This window comes from Mytilus californianus, unplaced genomic scaffold (genome assembly GCF_021869535.1).
Source record: "Mytilus californianus isolate M0D057914Y unplaced genomic scaffold, xbMytCali1.0.p SCAF_9, whole genome shotgun sequence".
In the NCBI taxonomy this organism is placed as follows: Eukaryota; Metazoa; Mollusca; class Bivalvia; order Mytilida; family Mytilidae; genus Mytilus; species Mytilus californianus.
In genome coordinates this window covers 77,470,963-77,494,672 of record NW_026262745.1, presented here as the reverse complement: position 1 = coordinate 77,494,672, position 23,710 = coordinate 77,470,963, and the positions used below count along the sequence as shown (strand labels likewise).

The following is a 23,710-nucleotide window of genomic DNA, read 5'->3' as shown; positions in this document are numbered from 1 at the left end:
TCTGTCATATATTTTAAATTAAAAACATTCTAATACTTTTAGCTGGAAGAGTTATGAGCTACATGTCTTGCCGATATTGTTTAAAAAGTGGACTAGAGATATCTACTTATCATCAAATGAACGACACTGTACACCAGCTTTGCAGTCATTGAAACTCATTGATCCCTGATGAATATAATTCTTTGGGTGTTTTTGTCCTGTCGAAAACCAATAACATAGCAGTGACACATGAATGAGCGGCATTGAACATACAAGCTAGAAATGCAAAAATACATCAATAGAACTAAAAATAGTGTGTTCTATTCTAAAAATGAGTATATAAATTATTCTATAATCATACCAACAGCAGATTTATTTAGCTCATTTGCGGCCCCAGTGGCAAAAAACAGAGAACAATCCCGAACCCCTGGAATTATAAAACAGATAATTTTATCTGTAAAGGCTATGATTTTATTATTATAAAAGGTAGTTTATCTAGAAAACAATAAACTTGCATTAGCGCTATACAATAATAAGATTTTAGTAGTCAGTTCTTTAAAACTTTTAGTGAATTCATATATCAAACTGGTTAATTCATAAATACAACTTTTGCAAATATGATTTTACATAAACACTTCAAGTTCATACATTAGCCAAATTATGTTAGATATATGGTAAGAGATGATATCATATCATTGATAAAAAACTTTTTGTTTGAATGATTAATACTCATTCTCTGTAACCACTTAAACTTTTTCGGCACACATAGTCACCGATCTTTCTGAAAATTGGCCGATATGTATATCCTATTAGCCTAGTCAGAAAAATAATGCCAACCGATATATATATTGATTGGTTACCATGGTAACAGCGGAGAAAGTTGGGAATTTTGAGAAAAATACAATATTTGGTGTAGTGTTGTGAAATTATGCGGCTACATCTATTAAAAAGAAGCACAAAAACAATTAATTTCAGCCTTGTTTTTATAAAAAATCAAAAAAAGTTATGGGGAATCTACCTAGAAACATCTGAAATTAATTTCTAAAAAATGGTCATTGTGCAATATTCCTCACAATACGAATTATCTCCCTTTGACGGGCTACACTAATGACTGGACCAAAACGAAAATGCTAATATTTTTTTTATTTCTTAAAAATTTTGTCAAATTTGAATTGCTATAAACTTAGTCCATTTAATACATAACTATAAGAAAAAATATAGAAAACTTTTAAATCTTCATAAAACGTGACCTGACCAACGCTGACAATGACAGGACCAAATGAAAATGCTCATTACTTTTTTATTTCTTAAAGGATTTATGTTAAATTTGAAATATAATAAAATTTGATCATTTAATATATAACTATATGAAAAAATAGAAAAAAATATTAAAAAATTCCGAAAAATTCCGAAAACGTGACCCTTCTAACGTTGACAATGACCTGACCAACAACAGCAATGACCTAACCGATGAAAATTTCTGTGTTATTTTATATCATTAAAAAAAGGGGGAATATATATGTTTTTAGGTTAAAAAAAACTTGACCTGAACAACGTTGACGGTGTGCAGATCGTTGAACTACCTAATACTTATTTATATCTTATAGGATTTGCTTAAAATTTATATAAAAAAAACATTAAGATTGAATGGTAAAGTCTTTATCAAATAATAAAAAAAACTGGGAAAAACAGTTTAGGGTACTGTGACGGGCACCAGGTTATTTAAACTGTTTATGGTATTGAGAAGTATATTGTATTTTACTGTGTTGTAAATTATGTTGTATATTACCGGTTATAATTTGACCTGTTTGATCACAAATATAAAGTAACACACAAAAGGTGTGAAGTAGGCCAAAAATACATGTAAGTTGATAAATCCAATATAATTGTTTTTAAATATTTTCATAACAGTAAATAATTATTTCCACGCACAACTTAAGGCATGCCCGAGCCTTGTGTAGGATATCCTGGTAGTTTTAAATATTTTCATAAAAGAATAAACATTTCGCGGACTACTTGAGGTATGCCCGAGCCCCTGCATGCACGATATCTTGGTAGTTTAAAATATTTTAATAAAATATAAGTAAACATATTCAACGATTTAACTTGAGGTATGCCAAATGTTCTCGAAGTCAATACATTTATCGTTTGCTAATATGTTTGAAAAGCATTTTATATTTTCTTATTTGATACAATTAATGGTTCAATCTAAGTGTTTCTATAAATTTGATGCAAAGCCTATTACATATAAATAGGTATAAAGTAATTTTTCCTGGTCATGATAACGGTCAGAATATAGGACAGAAAGTCACAGACAGAAAGTCACAGACAAAAAGTCAAGGACAAAAAGTCACATGTATATATGTTATAAACATTGAGTCCTGTTTCAAAGTAAAATCTAATTTTTTTTTTTGTTAAAAGAAAGACAATATACTAATTTTGAGAAACATCTTTCTGTAATGGGCTTTCAGCATGTTCAGTGAAAATCAAATTATATGTACATGTATATAATTCTTTTAAAGTTACCCTTTCACGGTAAAGAGTTATCATAATTTATGGTCAATATTTTAATTTGCTGCTAAAAAGCCATAAAGATAATTGTTATTTTCTCAAATTTCAATAATCCAATGCCTAATACTAATGTTAAGATAGTGCTACCATAGGCAGATCCAGGGGCCCTGAGGGCCCGTCCCCTCCTTATTTATTGGAAATATTTGGTTGATTACATATGGAATCACTGAAGCATAAATGTAGCGGTCCATCACTTTAGGCAGTCAGTGCGACCCCTTATATGAAAATTGTCCAGATGGTATATTTCCCCCACTGCTCGTTTTAAGACCCGCAGCCACCGTGGCATCTGACAGATCCTCCCCGGCCAGAATGGCACACAAAAAATGTGTCGGATGGATAGCATGGACCATCGGGTCAACGGCCGACAGTACCCGCCCTTGTTGGTTACGCCCTTTGCTTGCTAAAGAACCCTTGTGTTAACTCTTTTAGGGGCACCCAATTTGAAATTTCTGTCCTTGTCCAATTGATCCCGATTTCCAGTGATATTTCAAATTGTCCGCCTTCATCCCAGCCTACCCATATTACCGGACCTTTTTGAAATTGTGTATTTTTTTCAACTTCACCTAAAAAATGATCTTCATGTAGATACTCATCATCCAATAATACAATAATATTCAAAACGTATAGCTATACATGCTTTGTCATTTCAACATTGAGTTAAATAATGAATAAGAAAAATAAACAGCTCATAATATAGGTATTTTTTCCTTTATAGAAAGAAAGGTTAGATGGTCAATTATCATTTACTTAGAGGACCAACGTCCGACTCTTTTTGTTCTATTTTGTATTGTGTTGAAGTGTGTCAAATTATTGCCTTTAATTAATTTTGGCTTAGTAGACTAGCACTGGACCAACAATGATCCTATTAAATTTATTGATTTTGTTCTCTTCTGAAATATGCATGAGATATTTGACACTGGACACAAAGAAAATTATAACTAATCGATCATTTTATTTTTACAAAATCTTCCCCTCCCCCCCCCCCCCCCCCCCTCCAACGATATTGATTATTTTCATTTGTATTTATTTCTGTGCCTCACACAAACAATTTTAAGCTTGGCCTTTCTTGAACTGTCAATGTTCTGATTGTATCTTCTTAATATTATGTATAAATAGTTAGAAGCTAGTAGCTAAAATTCCAAACTGTCAACACCAAGTGGCACTTTGATCTTTAATATTCACTCATTAAATTGAAAACTTACAGAAGAGAGATTTTGTATGAGAGATTTAGTCTATTTTCAAGCGTTTTCCAAGTTTATGCATATACATGTAATTTGTTGTTTCTATGGCAACACTATCACTAATAATGCCTGGAATATTATTAATATTTCTCAAATACAAGAAAACCTGCTTATGTAAGCAAAACTGTATACATTCATTGTTATATGTATCGAAGTTCATTAAAACGCATTTGTAAAAATTAGTACTTATCCGTATTTTTGCAAATGAACTACTTGTTTCCATGGCAACACTTTCAATGGCAAATATTGTACAATTGAATATGTAAATTTTTAAATGATTTTATTTGTTTTTTTCTAGATTGAGTAATTGTTTTTCTTGTATATTTTTCATGATCATAAAAAGAGACTGAAATTTCTTTACAATCAGCACTTTTATCCAGAATAGAGAAATTGTGTTTGTTTCCTTCAAGTGGTAACACCATTATCGAAATACTATACTAGCAAAATCATTTATATATACACATGTGTGTATACAGTGAAACTTAATAAGTGTTTTAGTTTTCCTACTTTTGTGCACATTTAAGAAACTAACTGAAACTTTTTTCAAAATTGTTTTAAACTTGTGTATCAAAATGAAATTGATTCCATAGCAACACAGTTAAAACTATCATACCGTTATATATGAATATGTTTAAAATTTTGATGATTACAATAATTTCTACATATTATATATATATTTATTTTTTTCTGACTGCAGAATTAGGTTTTAAAACATTTTTTTTCAAACTTTTCAAAAAAAAAACATTTTCTGAAAAAATGAAAACTAAGCATTTTGTATCCATGGTAACAAAATATTGAGGCATACTTCCCCATTACTTTTTCGCATCATTGATAAGATAAGACTATGATATTTATGAATTCATGGTTGACTTAAACTCAGATGTCCGCAAACAATTATGATGAGCATTCAAAAATGACCTCAAAAGGGTATTTTTTACCTAATGCAAACCACATAAAAAGGGGGGTATATGTGATCATGATTGAAATTGAATATGAAAATATCAGTTATTAAATTACATTAATAAAATGCATATATTTAATAAAATCATAAAACAATATTCATTCTCTTAATTATTTATTATGAAAAATTATGTTGAAAATAGCCTTTTCCAGCTTAAAATCATAGATATTCAGAAGAGGTAAAACTGGTCATCGGTTGCTATGGCAACCGATATGCTTAGCAACCAAAATTTTGCCATTTTTTGTTTGTTTCATCAAGACTAGTAAGTGTGTGAAGTTTGAAGAAAATCCATGACCATGCGTGCCACACTCCCTATATAAGAGTTTAAATTGTTACAGAGAACCAGTATTAACTACTGAACTTAACACTTATAGTATTGAAATGCGTACAATTTGTTATCAGAAAAGTTTCATACAGGTTTTAGGCATTACATGTTAGAAAAATTTCAGATAGGGTAAGCTGAAAGTAACTTAAGTCTTGTTTTCAAATATTGTAAAGATTTCAGGGTGGGGTATAAAAGGCACTTTATAAGCAATGCTAGGGTATATACAGTGATTTATTTTAGGCTATGATTCTGGAAAAATGTATATATTGTTGTGAGAAAAATATTTTTTTTTTACGATTGTTTTATTTAACAACCGCTAGTATAGATTGTACTTTGTAAATACAGCTGTTTCACAAACACGCCTCTTTTGAGAATATACACTACCGTACCAAAAGTGAAGATAATTTAACGACGTCATGTCAATTGCGGGTTGGAAGTGACAACTTCAAGAGCCGTTTTCTCTGTAAATAAGTTGGAATTATCTCTCTTTTTGCACAATATGAAAGTTATGAGGTCGGTCATTGACCTGACACGTCACCGGAAGTTTGGAATCGTCTGCTTTGTTTACATTTCGTATAGTTTTGAGAATGGCCCCAAAACGTAAGGAACTGTCATTATCGGAGAAAAATGCAATTGCAGTATTACATAAGGCTGGTATGAAAGGACCTGATATTACACGACAAACAAGACATCCGCTTCCAACTATTTATGGTGTTTTAAATCGTTTTAAAGGTCGGGGAAGTTTGGAACACAAGGAGAGAACGGGAAGGCCAAATCTGCTAACACCGCGGGATACTCGCAAATTTTGCACCACTGTCAAGTCGGATAGAAAACGTCCACTGCATGAAATAACTGCTGTTTTTAATGAATCTAGGGAAGAACCAGTGTCTAAGCGTACTGTTCAGCGAAAATTGTATGAAGAAGGGTTTAAAAAGCGTGTTGTTAAAAAATCCATCAGAATTCGTGCTGCAAATGTAAAAAAAAAGCTGGCATGGTGTAAATTAAACAGGCACAAAACTGTGGAAGATCATTGGAGAAGGGTCATATATAGTGACAAATGTAAGGTGGAAATTGGTATGGATAATCGTGTTTTAGTCCGGAGACGGCCCGGTGAGGAGTGGACTCCTTCTTGCTTAAATCCTGGCCGTGGGTCACGACTGAGTTTGATGATCTGGGGTTTCATTACCTATGAAGGTGTTGGTACTATTACTGTTGTAACTGGTAATATTATGTTAAAGTATATTGAGATTGTTGACAATTTTGTTTGGCCTGTTATTGCTCGTCATTTCCCCGGTGACAATTACATATACCAAGATGACAATGCCCCGGTTCTTAGAGCCAAAGTTGTGAAAGAATACCTAGAACAAAACCAACTTCATGGTATGGAATGGCCAGCCCAAAGTCCAGACCTTAATATTATTGAGAATATGTGGCGTAAAATTAAAATTGAACTGCAAAAAACAGGCTCATAACATCACTACAAAGGCTCAAATGGAGACAGCAATTAGGAACATATGGACAAATATATCCTTAGAATTCATAAGAAAACTTTATGATTCAATTCCAGGACGTTTGAGGCAAGTGATAAGGTCAAAAGGAAACATCACAAAGTATTAAGTGAGTTCAGATCATTTTATTCATATTATTACAAAGGTTGAAAAGTGACAGATACTTGACAACTGTATGTGGCAGCTATCTTGGAATTATCTTCACTTTAGGCACAAGTCTGTATATATTATTCATTATTTACAATATATATTTTGTTTTGTTAACATACTGGTCTTCAGATATGATCTCTATATTTCATCTCATAGAGACATAACTTGTGAATTTTGCTAGTCTAAATACATATAGATAAGGGCTAAATTGAATTCTGAGGAAGACCCAAATGAAGAGAGGGATAGTAAAGAGTTTAAGTATAAGTGTGAACTCCCGTTCGAGGCATATTAATAATGTTAAAAATATGCCGCACAGCCCTATGTTTTCACCTCTGAAAAAAATAAATAATAGTGCATATGAATTTGCCTTGCTAGGATATATTTTTTTAACGAAACTTCACAGTGACAATGGCAAAGTATTAGCCGTAAAAAGGGTTCCTACGGGAAATTGCAATGTCTATACTTAAATACGGAAAGTATACACTAACTGGCAAAATAGTGGCGAAAGATACGAACAGATATTCAAGCTGACAATGTCATGGCCATAAAAAAAAAACAAAAAAAAAAAACAAACCAAACAGCACAACACGAAATACACAGCGTAGAAAACCAAAGGAGGAACAGCATGACTCCGACATACATTGGCTGATCTCAGATATTGTAAATGGATAAATCGATTAAGAAGTTGAAGAACACGAAACACCACATATTCAAAAAACCATTACATCATGTACATCAAAGCTGGCTGAGGTTTACGGAAAGCAACACATGAGCTTTTAAAATTATTTAAACATTTAACATATGATCTGTTTAATAAGAAAACATTTCGAAAAAAAAGTCCCTTTGACATTAAAGAGAAATTCCCTCGGAGCCTGTGAAACGTTCACAAGTATTTGGATGACCCTCTGGAGTAGCAATACTATGATGTTTTAATATGATTTAATTGTATTTGTTTTACTGAAAGCATTCGAATGGGTTTTTTTTGTGTGGGAAGTTTATTGTTTGTTTTAATATTTCTTTAGTATAGCCTGAAAGAAATCCAACCTGTTTGGGGACAGGTTTGTAAAAAACCTTTGCTTGTTTATAAATCCGAGATATTTATTTCCAGTAAAGTATATGCACATGCGATGATTCATCTGAGTAAATATTGTTAAAATTTTAAATTTACAACAAAATGATGTAATGTATGCAATGCGCTCCCGAACTTAGCTAAACATTACATTAACGCATGTTTATCATTCAGAATTGTCGAGGTAAACATTGTATCGCCAGTTGGATTTATAAAGTCCGAGCTGTTAAGATATGGTTCTTCAAACGATCGCTGGTATTTCAATGTGACTTGGACTCCAACGAATGACGATATTGGAATCCACATATTTTGTTATACAGCGATAGGTGTTGACAGGCAAGCATCTTTCTTGTATGAATTAAATATAATGAACATCCAATACCAAGGTTAACTGTAAAAGTAGGTTAAAATTGTAATAAATATGTTGTGTACTACATGTAATTGGCTACCCTTTGGGTATTTCACCTTTGCCTCGAACTTGGTATTTGTTTGCCATTTTTGAAAACTTTATGAAAATATAAATTTGTCATTTATTCTATCTATAAGATGTTATTTTGGAACAGAAGAATATAAGAATCTATAGAAAAGCTTGATACCATTGATCATGTTGAAGACACCATACTCAACTATGATATTCTGATGACATCCTGTTCAAATGTAAAACAACAGTTAAAAGCAATACCCTGCTCAGAAGCACCATGTGAATACACAATGATAACTATTTATGAAAAATAATTTTATAAAGTACCTTTAGCCATGCTTCTTACTTGAATATTGTATATTCAAATTCGTGTCTTTCTTTAGATTATTTTGTTTTAAAAGTTTTTGATTGATGTTTATTTATATTCACTGACTGATGTATTAACAAACCTTGTTGTTCCTAATTGTTTGGAACGCCCCTGCGGTAGGCAACGGGGCGTTACGTGTTCCCCTTGACCGTCCGTCACTTTCATCCGTCTTCCATCCGTCCTTTCTTCTGTCTGTCCCATTTTCGTTTCTGCACTGTAACTTAATTTTGCTTCAATCAAATTTTCAGAAACTCATACACAATGCTTAAAACGACATTACCAGACAGAGTTTGGTAAGTGCGTCTTTTACCGTTCTAGAGGTATGCACCTTTTAACTGGAAAATCGCAAAGTTCGAGCAGGGGAATTTGAGTTCTTATACACTTTTCTTTTTTCAGGCAAGCATCAGACCAGAAATGTAAAACATTGAAAATAATAGGTGAGAATAAAAAAGATTAATCAGGCATCAACATCCCAAATAAATCTTACCATCAACATGTGAAAAATGAACTCATTTTGTAATACGTAGTACGATAAACTGCAACTAGTCTATGAATTGAATGTATTAAATGAAAGTGTGTGATATGAGGCAACAGAACAACCAGTAATATGGTTTAATGGCCACATTGTATTTAATTCGGTGATTGATCAGGACTTAAAAAAAAAATCACAAACTCATTATGCACATGTTCGACTTTATAAAATTTCATTGAATTAACGAATTATTCATTCTTTATAATATGCTTAATTTCATTAAATCAATCAAATTTGTTATTTTTTTCAATTAATTCAATATCAATCTGTTAGAAAATGAATTCTTAAACATACATTTCCCTTTTGCTACCGAGTATAGTACCCAATTCATTATTTGTATGATATCATCATATTTTGTAAGCTGTCTATGTCATGCTCTGTTTGTAATAAATTTCTTTTTGGAGGGGGTTAGTCCAGTGTTTGTGTATTGGTGTGTTAGTTTGTCTGCTGTGCTGTGTCGTATTAATTCGATTCTTCATGTACGTTATATTCTAAATATATGTTTGAAGATGCAGAAGGATGTGTATCCAATCCATGTTCAAATGGGGCATCGTGTACTCAACAAATACACGGGTATACATGTAAATGTGAGGCTGGTTTTACTGGCATATTTTGCGAAACAGGTAATATTTCTAGATAGAAGTAGTTTAGACTGCATAGTTACATCACTATTATATAACTTTATCATTGTTTGATTTTTTTTCATTAAAAGTAAAATTGATTTTTTATTTCGAACATAGGAATAGTATTAAGTACATTATTGTTATTGTGAACAAAACAAATAGACTAAGTGTGATTAAATTATACGTATAAATATGTTTATGTGAAATCATTATACACCCATAGCATTTAACATCAATGTATATTATCATTGCTAAGCTTATACTTATGCTTTTCAAAGGAATCCATCTAACAAGTGTAGTCAACTTCAATGTTTTGACATTTTATGAAACATATATACATGATATATGTGTAAATTAATTTGCAAGAAAAGCTGTAATTTATTTTTACAAAATATGTATATCTATCGGTCTGGATGTCTTAGGGGATCATCATTCGATTATTTTCTTGTTTGCTATCGTTATATATGTGCACATTTGAACAATACTTTTTTTAGGTTAACATACTTTCAATTGATATTGCAAAATTATTTTGAAGTCAGTCAATATACTTTGTTTGCGTATTATCCGATTCTTTAGATAGATATTTTTATTCATTCAACATGTTCCAGTCGCCTCAATTAAATTTTGTTTATCAATTACTTTAATTGAAAATAATGGGGATTTTTCACGAAAAAATATTAAAATAATAAACGTTGCCAATTTTTGTTCTTGGATTATTCAATTTCTCTGTGTAATATATGAGAATTGTCTGTTTTAATTACACGTACTTGCTTTTATCTTTACAGATATACCTGATTTGTGCCAAACATCAGAATGAAACGAAGCCGTAACTTGAAATTTGTTGTTTAAGTTAGGAACCCCTTATTAGTGTTTCTCATAGCAATATATAAAGTATGAATTTACAGCACGATTGAAATTGCAACTCACACAAGTTATCAAGTGTTTGTCTACTTAGTCTTGAACTTTGCTGAAAAATGTTAATGACTATGTGTACTATAAAAGTGGAATGATAAACCGATTACAATCTAGTTGTTGTCCATTCGTTTGATGTGTTTGAGCTTATAACACTGCCATTTGATTAGGGACTTTGCTTTTTGAATTTTCCTCGGAGTTCAGTATTTTTGTGATTTTACTTTTTAGGACGTGATTAAATAAAGAAAATATTTTATAAAAGTATTTTCCTTTGTTCTACATCATTTACACTAACATGTTTAAATGCATTGCAAATGAATTAATTTATGATTAATTTATGTTTGCGTAAGGTCAAGTGTGAACTATTTTGGGTACATTTAAGAGATATGTATTTGATACACACTATTTTACATATGATCTATTTAATATTAAATGCATTATACTTTCATAACAATATTCGAAAACAAAAGTTTTATTAACAATTACATACCAAACCAAAATCAATAGAATACACCGGATACTTAAAGATCAGTAAGTATTTTACAATTTTAAATACACCTTTCAAACATTTTATTTTCTCTTTTTTTCGGCAAAATGATTTGGTTAATACCTACATAATGTAGGTTCTGACATGCCAACAAAATAATGGTTATTCTTATAATGGAAATTAGGTGTATTGTTTTGTTTTGGTTATTTTTGTTTATTCTTTGTCTTGGGGGTGTCGATTTCTCGACTTTCTATAATTTGGGAGTCCCTTACAGTATCACATCTCTCATTGTTACTACAATAATTCAAAAACATAATAATTTTGGGAATATAACTCCCTCTTGCATTGTCTTGACATCTTTTTGTATATCTTGCTTGGTCCATTCAGTCTTATCAGCTCTTCAAAGTTTGATTTTCACATATCTAGTTGGCGAGCTTCACCGAAGAGAAGTACATGGTCCAAAATGCGCATCGGTGCAGTAGAATTGGTATCGTTCATCGTATAATCAAATAATAAAATACAAGCTCAGTTAAAAACAAAATCCCCTATTTAAAGTTTATCCTAACATAGATACTTAACCTGCGATTACACGCAGACAGTAATGTATAAGGGGGGTCCTTAATTTCTGTATTCTTTAATTTTTTAGGCCATTTTTCTCTATTCTTTATGCTTTTTTTTCCATTATTCTCTATTCTTTATATATTTTGCCCATTATTCTCTATTCTGTTAACCCCCATCCACACTCGCTTACATGAGAACGTTGATATAACACCACTTTTATTAAGTGCTAATAATTACAGTTTTCATAACAAAGAATTAACAACAATTCCGTAATATATGTTTGCTCTTTAGATATAATACCCGACACAAACTTAGTGTATGAAGCCATTTGTATTGGGAAAACAATGCTATAAAAATGTTCAACAGTAAATAACTATTATAAAACATTAAAAATAGAAATCAAACCAGTTTTGACTAAGTAATGATATCTGTATCACTGTTGTAACTAATGCCATTAGTATAAAATACACCAATCTCTATTTTTCAAAATAGATTGTAGCGAAGTTTTAATGAATGAGTTACACCGGTTGACCCGAGGTCAATCGGCGCAAATGACGTCATCGAACAATCGGTTCTTACTATGACGTAATAACATAAGCATTGTGACATAGGAAATTTAGGGGAAAGTGCACGAGTGCGAAAGTCATCTAAACATAAATATTTTTTTTCAAATCTGAGACGACATTGCACACACATGCCTCTCAAACACCTGTAAAAAGTGACTCTGTAAAAAAGAACGAACCATCATAAAAAAATGAAAAAAATAAAATAACAAAATGAAAGGAATGGCAAAGGTCTCGCATTCGACTATGCCATGTTTATAATCATTTATGGAGTACCGATAAATTAAGTCAGATTGTCATCATGCACGGAAACATTGCACGAAAATATCTTATATTTCTGAACACATTATTCTGACTCCAAGCCGATCATTCTTTGTTCTTACTTTAAAATCCGCATTTTTAAAAACATTTGGTTCATTTATTGTTTCGGAGTTTAGTGTGGCTTCCATTTCGCTGAACTAGTATACATAATGGTTTAGGGGCCAGCCGGGACCGGGTGCGGAATTTTCTCGCTGCGTTGAAGGCCCATTGGTGGACTTTTGCTGTTTTCTGCTGTTCGATAGGGTTGTTGTCTCTTCACATTCCCCGTTTCAATTCTCAATTCTAATCACTATTGGACGTTTTTTTTTATTTACCCGTATGAAACGACACAATTTCGGAATGATACATGTATCCAAGTTTTAACGATCTTTTAAAAGTTTTCCATATCGTGCATTTATGCAAAAAAATAATAAATATCAAGTGCAATTTTTGTGAATAAACTAGAAATAATATTTTGCCTGTTGCATTCGTGAATGGACCCGCAAGTTTTTATTTTATCACGTTTAGACTAGTGATACTGTCATTATCAGCGAGTAAACAACAATAGTAAAAATGTACAAACTACCTATAAAATAAGTACTAGATGATTCCCCTTGCCCTTGGCCTCCTACAATACAAGTATACAAGACTAAACAGAGACAACATTCAATACAATCGTCATGTATACTTTTCAATATCGAAATAAGATAAGACAATTCATGTCAAAGATAAACCTCTTTTAATGCTTCTGTTGTTTTTTTATATTAATATAAGATAAAGTCTGGGTACCTCTACAGTCCCTAGAACGTAAAAATTAAAATCTTTTTTATTCGGTCCATACAACATTCGCAAAGCGTTCGTTCAACGTTAGGCCATCATTTATTTTCGACGTTTGTCTATTGGTCTTTTTCTTTTTTAGCCATGGCGTTGTCTGTTATTTTCGACATATGAGTTTGAATGTCCCTCTGGTATCTTTCGCCCCTTTTTTCTCTTGTAAATCTTTCCGTAAGCGTATGGTCTATGGTATCGTTTAGCGATGTTTAGCGTATAATTTTTTGGTATCGTTCAGCGTTTCGTTTACGGCATGCATGGTATCGTTTATCGTACCTTTCGGTAATTGGTTGTACAATGACTAATTCCTATTACATATAAAAGCTTGTCAAAGGAATTTGTTGACCTGTATGCTAAGTTACTGAAAAATAAATAATTATTTAATCCTTTTGACTGCACTTTAACCGCCTATTCACAAAGTAAATATTTCCAACGCTAAACGAAAATTCATATACGCTAGATGAAACGATGCTTATTAAAGGATACTGTGCACGCTTAACGATATAATATACGCTAAACGACACGATGTACGCTTAACCATACAGTCTTGTTGCTGTGCTGTTTACATTGATGTATACCATGTATTTCCTTATTTTTGTATTCTTATACGAGAAGCAGGATGCCAAAGTATACAGTAATTGGTACCGATTGGTCTTCTACATACTCACATATATGAATCTGAACTAAAACTAAATTAGTATAGCAAACCAATCATCAAAAGATCGAATAATAGTTAACGATTCAAAGTACAGACGATACTCCAAACTCAAAACTCACATACTCGCTCGCATGCAATTGTCGACAATAGTATCAAATACACACGACTCATGGTACTGAGGATTATTCATGTTATTACAAAAACAATTTAGAATACCTAAAATATAACTATTGCTTTAAAATAAATGAATATTTTTTATGAAATTATCCGAAGGCAAACAGATATAATGGATGTTACGAAAAACAATCAGGATTTATTTGATTTTTTTACAACATTTGAACAAGTATTATATCGAATTTAAATATTTTGAAACAGTTGTTGTTAAGTAGAAACATCAATTTAGTTTCACAACACAAATTAATTCCTTTTTTTCAAAATAGATTGTAGTGAACTTTAACTTAAGCTGCTGCAGGTTTATTGTCGCTTCTAATAGCACATTGAGTGTATCCTTTATATCAAAATGAAATACATTGAATATGAAGTAATCGACCGGTTTGTATATTTCATTTTGAAAACGACAAATGGACGTCACTTCAAAGTATATACTTAAATTATTTGTTTTTGGTTTTATGATCAATATTGTTAAATAAATCACTAAATCGGTTTACACTACAAGCTCCATACTTAGTTTACTGTTTGGCATATTGCTGTTCTAAATTTTTTCAAAAGATACATGTTTTTTGTAATTGTTAAGCATGCGACTACACACTCTTTTCAAATATCAGATTGTTAATAAATTTGAAAAGTTCAGTTTTCCCTTTATCTATTCAAAATTCTGCCATTCGTGTAGTTTAAAATAATGAATATTCAAACCATATTCCATCTTTCCTTTAACAGTATCGCATTTAATCATTTGTAGCTTATGACCTGAATTAACAAAATATATACGATATCCTGTAAATTAATGAAATTTTGTTTAGCATAGGTGATTTACAGAACTGAAGTCAAAATCGAAATAAAACGATAATAGTTATATATATTTATATAGGTTTGAACGTTGTTTTCAATTTAGACTTGTTTATACATTTTCGTTTGGGCTTGCATTATATTTGCCTTCGGGTTTATATAATCCGTTCATCCTATTTCGACTCTTCAAAATTCAAGAGTCTATCCTAAATTGAGGTAAATTATATGGCCTTCCAAATACCGTTTCGATTCCTTACATCACTAAAGAGACATTAATTGTCGAAATCCGGATATGGTGTACAAATATTTGAACCTCATGTTTGCGGAAAACCATCTTTTCCGCGAGTTTATTGTTTTTTGTTTGGTATTAAATTAATAATTAAGGTCCATTTTGTTACATCTGGTTATCCGTTTATTTGACAATCGCCATGGCAGTCAGCAGGGTTTAAGAACAGTCGTTGTTCGACCTGCTAGTCAAATGAGCTTTGTTAAAATATACTTTTTAACTTTTTTGGTCTTTTGGAAAATGTTGTTTGTGCTGTATTTAGACCCTCTACCAAGAAATTTGTTTTGCATGCACACGTATAAAAATTGCGGTTTTTATCCAACGCAATCATAGGTTTGAACGTTGTTTTCAATGCAGACTTGTTTACATTAAAATTGCTATATCAATAGAAGTAAACTATTCTATAACCATGATTATTTCACCAACGAGAAATTAAAAAAATATAAACGAGATAAGAAGGGTGTAAAATGAGCTTCTATTTGGGTTGTTTGTGTAATAGTATTATTTTGAATCCCTTAATAATCATGTTTTATTGAAGAAAAACAGAATGGTATGGTACAAAAATTTTGCTTTGAAACACTACTTTTTGTGTCAGAATCCTGTAAAACTGTATTCTTAGATCATGTTTCGTCGTTTGACAAATAAATATCAGTCACATCCTTAACAAAGCATAAATCAATTATTCATGACCCTCTTTTGTAAACCTTCAGACTTACACAAAGTGCGTCCTTAAAGTTTTAAATTATGGAAGATAAACAGTTGTTACCATTATTAAGATTAACCAGAATAGGAATGCTTGGGATATCATTTTCCTTAGCATGATTAGTGTACTGATTTTTATCAAAAAATGATCCTATTATTGTCATCATTTAATATACCAGGTTATTTTGTAATGCAATGCATCTTGATTGCAATTGAAGGTGGATCAACACTATTTCCTCAGATAGAAATTTCTCATTTTTTGCAAAAATGGAGATTTTGCCATGCTTTAAAAAAAAATATACACAAAAGTATGGGTCACTGTGATATTTGGTTAGCTTCAAGTCGTCCAAAATTGCCAAATTCTGCATAGATTATTCATGAAAAAACACTTTTTTTGTGAATAAAAAGAAATCTATGACAATGTATGAGATAGAATTTGTAAATAAAATATGAGATGATAGTTTTTTTAATATGCTTTAAGAAAATAAGAAGAAAAAATGGTGTCACCAAACTTTTTTTCTTCCTACTAGTAAAAAACGAAAATTTCACTATCATTCCAGTAAACAAAATTTACTATAAGAGTTGTCTCCCCTTATATGGCTAAGTTGAAAAAATTGAATCGAACAAAAACAAATATTGTTAAAGCAGTCTGAATAATACAATTAATCACTTATTTTTCTTTTTTTAAGCAAACAGTATTACACATTGCCAATCTGTCTTAATATTTGAAGATTTAAGCAAAGAACTAGACCGATTGTGTACTGCTATTTTACAATCCAATATGGCGGTATTCAGTTAATCTTCCTTAACATGCTTAACTGTGTTAAAAATATTAAGGCGTATTTTTTCACATATATTTTCATCTCAAGAAATGCAAGTTTTAATAACTAGTTTGAATTTAATAGACATTTCACCTTGATTATGACAATGAATTCTGGTGAAAGTGATTGGAAGTTTACACCATTAAAGCACTGTGCCAAGGATTAATCATTGTGTCTAATATTTTATTCCAAATGATAAACACAAATATCATTATTAACCACGATAAATATATCAACATCATCTGAACAAGTAGATGTAAAAATTATAAGGTTAATTTCAGGAGAAGGTATATGACACAGAGTTAAAACATTTAGATGTTTCAACACTGAATGACATCCAACCATGTACATAATGTATTGTTGATTCTAATCAAACTACAGAAACACAATGGCAGAGACATCACTATCCATAAGAAAACTGATTGACAAAGTCATATAGAAACGCTAAGTACAAGCGGAGTGTATGATATGCAGAAACCAGAAAGAAGGTCAAAAGGGTTTACTCGAACTGGTTTAAAAAAAAAAAATCACAAATTAAAAAATTAAAAAAATTTTGATACAAAACCTATTATGGATCGAAAGTAAATTAATTTGAAAGCTCACGCATGTTTGAGCGATCAGATGATGTTTACTTTTCATGAAAAGCCTAGAACACAACCTCAATAAGCTGAGTCCGGAAAACTATGCATTTTACAGGCAGCCACTGTTGAATCCTAGATCAGATTGCGGGTACGTTCATTGTAGCACAGGCCAAAAGGGATGACCAGAATTTCAATGTGCAAAGGTGTCAAAATCATATTGATACCACTGCAAATAGGCCATAGTAGCAATATTGGTTGATTTTTTTTAAAAGTATGTCTCTTACTGGCCCAATCGTCGGTTATCCTTAATGGTCAGGCCATTACAGCAAAAAGTTTACAACTTGCCTGTTGTGTCTCACAGATTACGCCACTCAACTACAAGAAAACGGCTTTCCTCGACGCATAGTAAATTGACGACAACCTGTCTTTACATATCCAGATCAGGAAATAAAATGAGGCATCGTTCGTAGATGCTACTTCGACTGTACGCAAAACAGCTTGTAAATCATATGCAGAAAAAACCACCAACGTTGGCAAAAGTTTATTTTATTCTTACTATCCGTTAGTTGATTGAAAATCATGGATTCTGAACACGCGGAACGCCTCGACGACCCCGTGCGACCAGAAAAAGAACTCTACGCAATTTCAAGTGGATGCTGGACAGCCTGTCGAAAATCCGTCTGATGTTGCACACTTAGAGGAATTTCCCGAGACTAGGCGAGTACGTTAACTTACGAAAAGCGTGACAAGTTCTGTCAGGAACTAGAGGCCCTCTGGTGAGGTATTAAATTCCAGTTATTAGAAGTGGCCACGCCTCCTAACGAACTCCAGAAAATCTAATACAGTCCTATACGACGTATCGATGACTCACATATGAGTACATAGGTTTTCTGAAGGGAACGCGGACTAGACAGTCTAAAGGACTTGGACAATTTAAATTGCTTAACAGAGGTTCGTCTAATCAAGGCGGACATAGTAATGATAATGTTCCATGAAGATCGCCTCACCCTATCACAGGCCAAATCCACCAAAACCAAAGAGCCAGAAAACCTCTAAAAGCGGAAGCTTTAACGTATGCGATATGTCTAGCCTAGCACGGAGGAAGCGTGCCAAGGCAGAAGCTGTCAGAGAAAAATTGCCTTTGCTGATAAACAGGCACTCATCCTTAAACAGGAAGCTATAATTGAAGGAACATGCCCTTTATAGGCAGGCAGAGATTGAGCAAGAAGATTCCCGTAAACAGACAGAGATGGAACGGGAAGCTACCCGTAGGAAAGCTGAAAATTAACAGGAGGTTGTAAGTCGAAAAGCAAAAGAGACCGCAGTTGTCGTTCGAGAAAAGGCCGAAAAGAAGGCAGCTATTAATCTTTTTGAAACACAAAGAGAAGCTGCAGTTGCAGAAGCTGAAGCACGTGCCCTGAAATACGACGACAGTCAAGGACTGAGCGATCTTCCTGACGAAATTGAAGACCCGCTCTAACGCGTGCAAGATTTCGTCAATAAATATTTTGACCCCCTGCCGTACAGGAAGTAACAAGTCCACAAGAGGCAAAAACAAACTCTTTCTGTAATTGAACTAAGCCATGAAGCACAAGAGTTCATGGCATTGAACTGGCAAACACATACACCTGCTGTCTTGACTGCAGATGAGAAGTCAACAGAAATTACTTTATTCAAAGATCTGGGAACGGTAACTAACATACGAACACTAGCCGTTTCAGAGAAGATCCCTGTTGCACACCAAAAATAGAGTGTTTCAGAAGAGATCCCTGTTGCGCACCAACCTACACCTTTGGTTCAACCTTTCATACGAACGGATAACAACCAATATATCAACCCGACATCGGAGATAACTATATTTCTCCAGGTAAACAAACTTTAACGAGAGACCTGAATCCTTCCGTACATAGAAATCTAGTTTATGAACGTAATAGACGAATAACAAGTTTCAGAATCGGAACAGAGAGACCTACTGATCAAATGGCTTGGACCAGAGTCTGCTAAGCATGCCATTAATATGAGGGCATCGAATGCCAAGAACCCAACAAGAGGCATACAACGATTATGGCAGAGACTTCACCAGCGGTATGGTGCTCCTGAAATGTTTGAGGAATCTCTCATGAGTAAACTAGACAACTTCTCAAAACTGACCAACAAGGACAACTCACTTCTTTACGAATGGTCAGATATTATCTCAGAAATAGAATAACACATAGAATATCCCAAGCTGGGATGTTTCCTTGCTTATTTCGACTCTTCGTCTGGAATAAACCCAATTGTGGCAAAATTACCATATGGACTCCAAGACAAGTGGATAACAAGGGCTTCAAGATACAAGTCCAAATACAAAGTTGCTTTTCCGCCTTTCACAGAATTCTCAGAGAGATCAGCAAGATTAGGAACGATCCTGGATTCGACTTCGGATCATAACCGGTATGTCACATCAAATACAAAAGGTGTTACGCGGAGGTTCACACCTCACCCTTACTCTAAAATCAACGTCCATAAGACGGCAGTTGACCAGCAACTTCGAGACATCAGTCAACAACAAGATATTTGTATCTTACATAAGACAATGCATCCGTTGAGTGAATGCCGAGCGTTCCGAGCCAAATCAATTGAGGAACGCAAGGAACTGTTAAAACAAAACAATGTTTGCTACAAGTGTTGTGAATCAACTACACACAGAAGTCGGGATAGCACCACGAGCATCAGTTGTAACGAGCGTGGAGGTCAACGACACACCATCACACTATACTTAAAAAGGGTGCAACCACCCGCAATTTCTCAATCTAGTTCGCCCGGAACAATCCACGGCGGGGAGCAGACAGTGTCAGCTCAAATCAAGTTAACATCGGTAAAGTCAAGCAGCACACAGGTCTACAAGGATCACGAGAGTAAGAAATCTTGTTCCAAGATATTATCTGTGGACGTGTATCACAAGAACAAGAATGTGATAATATTCCCAGTAATCGGGACGAAATTCCGATACCTGGAGACATTTTGCATTATCCACACTTGAAATACCTTAGTACAGACATACTCCATCGTTTGATGAACAGTGCAAAATTCTAGTGCTTATTGGGAGAGACCTTATAGAAGCACATCACGTCCATGAGCAACGCCTAGGACTACCCAGAACTCCATTTGCCCAAAAGTTGAAACTTGGTTGGGTTATAAATGGAAATACATGCATTGATAGGAAATCTATGCAACTTGTAGTCAACACGAAGATTACTAACATCTTGCTTTGCAAACCACAACATATTCTTGCTTTAAGACCGGAAAGAACCTTCGACGACCAAAATCAACCCAGTAGTCCAAATAACGACCAAACATTAAATTCAACTGTTGCACAAACGCATGCCGTACATCCGCTTGAGTGTACAGCACTCAGCACCAAGTCTGGTGGATTCATTAATTTCTCTAAAGGGACAGCACCTGTATCAACAAAGGAAAAATCTGTGACCTTTCTGGAAAATGTTTTGGATAGCGCAAATTTCATTTTGGAATCAGTACCACATGAAGTTAACAGAGAAGACAAAAATGGTATTTACAGACAGCAACCTGTTACAAAGCAAGACCCGATGGCCAACCTCAATCCGCTTCTGGACAGGCAAGGATTTCTCCGAGTAGGAAGATGTATCGTTAAATCTGACTTGAATCTTAGTGAAAAGGAACCAGTGATCCTATCTGGACATCATATGGTGACGCCTTTTGTCAGACACTACAAGAACAAAATAAAAAAATCGAGGTCGCCATTTCACTGATAGAACAACTAGATCCGCAGAATGGGAAGTTAGATAGAAACGCTTGATTTCGTCTGATACTCACAAATATGTGACATTCCGCAAACTCAGCAGAGGACCAAGTACTAACTCTCGTCTGACCTACCAGATGACCATCTTCGGTCGTCATCGCCATCTACCAACGTTGGAGAAAATAGGTCATACCGTCGCAACAGCAACAATAGAAACTTCCATAAATCAGTATTATCTCGCTAAAATTCAACAACACTATCCGCAGATTGTTGCGTAATGCAAATTTTGGCTAAATTTCTGTCACATTTGATATCAATTGCGTTCAGTCCCTCTTCTGTACATCTACAAAATATAAACTGTTAACTCGGTTGAATTATTTTGTAATATTATACACATTAACATTATTCAAAAATGAAAATTATAGAAACAATATATTTCACTTCAAGATTTGCTTTTTATTGACTTTACCGTTTAAATATCATCTTCTTTAAGTACAAAATGTTGTATGTTGATTTTGTACAGCAAAAATCGTATGTTGCATTTTAATATATACATCAAAAACACAAGAGTTACTCGCATTGTTTCTACAGTGATATTGTGGTTAGGTAAAATAAATAGTTCAAGAAGCTGAAATGGTCAAAATGGTGTATTCGATATTTTATTTAAATGTTCGTTGTTATAATTTGAATATAGTACTAATGAATAGAATTTGAGGGGATACGGATATAATTTAATAAGGCGACTGTAAAATATATGGGCGCGGGTTCTTTTCAATTTTCGACAGAACACATAACATTATCAAACCTATTCACTGTTGTTATTTTATGTTCAGTGGCAACTATTATAGTTATTTCGGCAGTGGCAAATATTACAGTTATATCGGTAGTGAAAATGACGGTGTTAATCTTGATTAAAAGAATTAGAAAAGTAGTTTTTCATTGAAGTTAGAGACGTACAGATATGTTTTGAATCATGCTGTTTATTTTTTTAAGTTTTTTGTTTCCTATCTGAGAATAGGGAAGAATGAAAAATACTTTCAGTTTGCTTGGAATGCTATTTAAGACAATGCAATGTTTGTATTCGTTGTAAAGAGAAGAGGGGAAAAAAAAATATTGGGTCATGCATGAAACACTTCAAATGACTAATACTCGAGTACACAATGAAGATCATAACTTTAAAAATGTCTCCTCACAAGAACTCATTGCAATGCTTTTGCAAAGCATCTATGTCTGTTTTTTTCTCTCTGTTGATTCTGGGAGTGTTATCTGTGGTGAAAAAAGTTAAAGTGCTATTTTTATTTATAAACTTAAGGTAAATACAAATTGTCCTTTCGATACTTTGATTTTAATTAGAGAATGTATCCTCTTTGCCAAGAAACGTGGTCGCCTAGAATATGATTCAGCATGAGAATAAAGTTCAAATAAATGTCCAATATCTTGAAAGTTTAGATAGGACTATTCTGGCTGGAAAAACATGCAAAAAATCTTAAAAAGTTATAATCCTTATTTCATTTATTGTTTTTAAATAGAATACATAGATGTATAGACATAAATAGAATGTTGAAATCATTCATAAGTATCTATTATACTTGTGTTTCATGATATTTAGTTTGAATGTTTTATTTGTGTCTTCATTGTTGTTATTTGGTAAGAGTATAAGTGTTTGCAAATAATTGTTGACCCGAGTTTTCGCTTATACATACTGCTATACTTGATTTAAGTTAAAGTTAAATATCTTGGTTTCAATTCAAGCTGTTTGAAAAGCAGCATATCAGTTTATACATTAATTAAACTGTTTATGTAGCGTCAAAAACTAAGATAGTTTACCATATCAAATTCGCAACAATTCAGGATACAACCAGTCACAATTTATGAAAAGCATTAGTAGTACAAGTAGTAATGAATATCAAAATTAATGATGTACTGTAACTGCGATGTCGGTAGTCATGACATCTTCCAATGCAAGTAAAAGTAATTAGGAAAGAACGTGTCGATTCTGAATGTAAAACATCATGCAATATAAGAGGTCTTAACCAAAAAAAAAAGAATAAACTCCAACATAAATTTTAGAAATGGTGATGCCCACAAAACCTGCAAAAATCCAACGTTAGACCATATTAACTAAGGCACCTAATGGAACAATTTGTGTTCCTTCATTGTTATTCTTTCGGTTCAAACTTGATGTAAAATTTCATTAGATTTTTTTCTTATGATCGCAAGATCTTATGATGTTCAAGGAACGAACTCGTCATTTGTCTTATTTCTAAGTGAATTTTGTAAGATTTTTTGTAACTTATGTCCACAAGTTTGTAATTGAAGGATGTTTACAAAAAGTTGTCAAAATAAACTGTGTAAATATATCTTTATGTTTTGAAAAAAAAAATATGCACAAATATTGATCATGGTTTGCATATCTAGCATATGATAATAACAACGAACATGAATGAGATTAATGCTTGAATGATAAATGATTTCTAAAGCAAATGCAGAATAGAAACGTCTTTGAATATAAACCCATGAATATCTGTATACCGT

The 23,710-nt window shown here is 32.9% G+C and overlaps 1 protein-coding gene across 11 annotated transcripts in view; it reads left to right on the top strand.

Annotated features, from left to right (window-relative positions):
* LOC127716301 (uncharacterized) overlaps positions 1-23,710 on the top strand; it is a 78,278-nt gene that overhangs the window by 9,687 nt on the left and 44,881 nt on the right. For 2 of the 11 annotated variants that reach the window (XM_052222464.1, XM_052222468.1), the window contains exon 6: positions 7,979-8,140. The exons of 5 other annotated variants lie outside the window; for them this stretch is intronic. In XM_052222464.1, coding sequence (XP_052078424.1) covers positions 7,979-8,140 — 162 coding nt within the window. Of the gene's footprint in view, positions 1-42; positions 7,309-7,978; positions 8,141-8,988; positions 9,030-9,633; positions 9,748-10,532; positions 10,639-23,710 lie in introns of those variants that run through there. 4 more of the 11 variants (XR_007988855.1, XM_052222465.1, XM_052222470.1 and 1 more) reach the window with 4 other exon arrangements.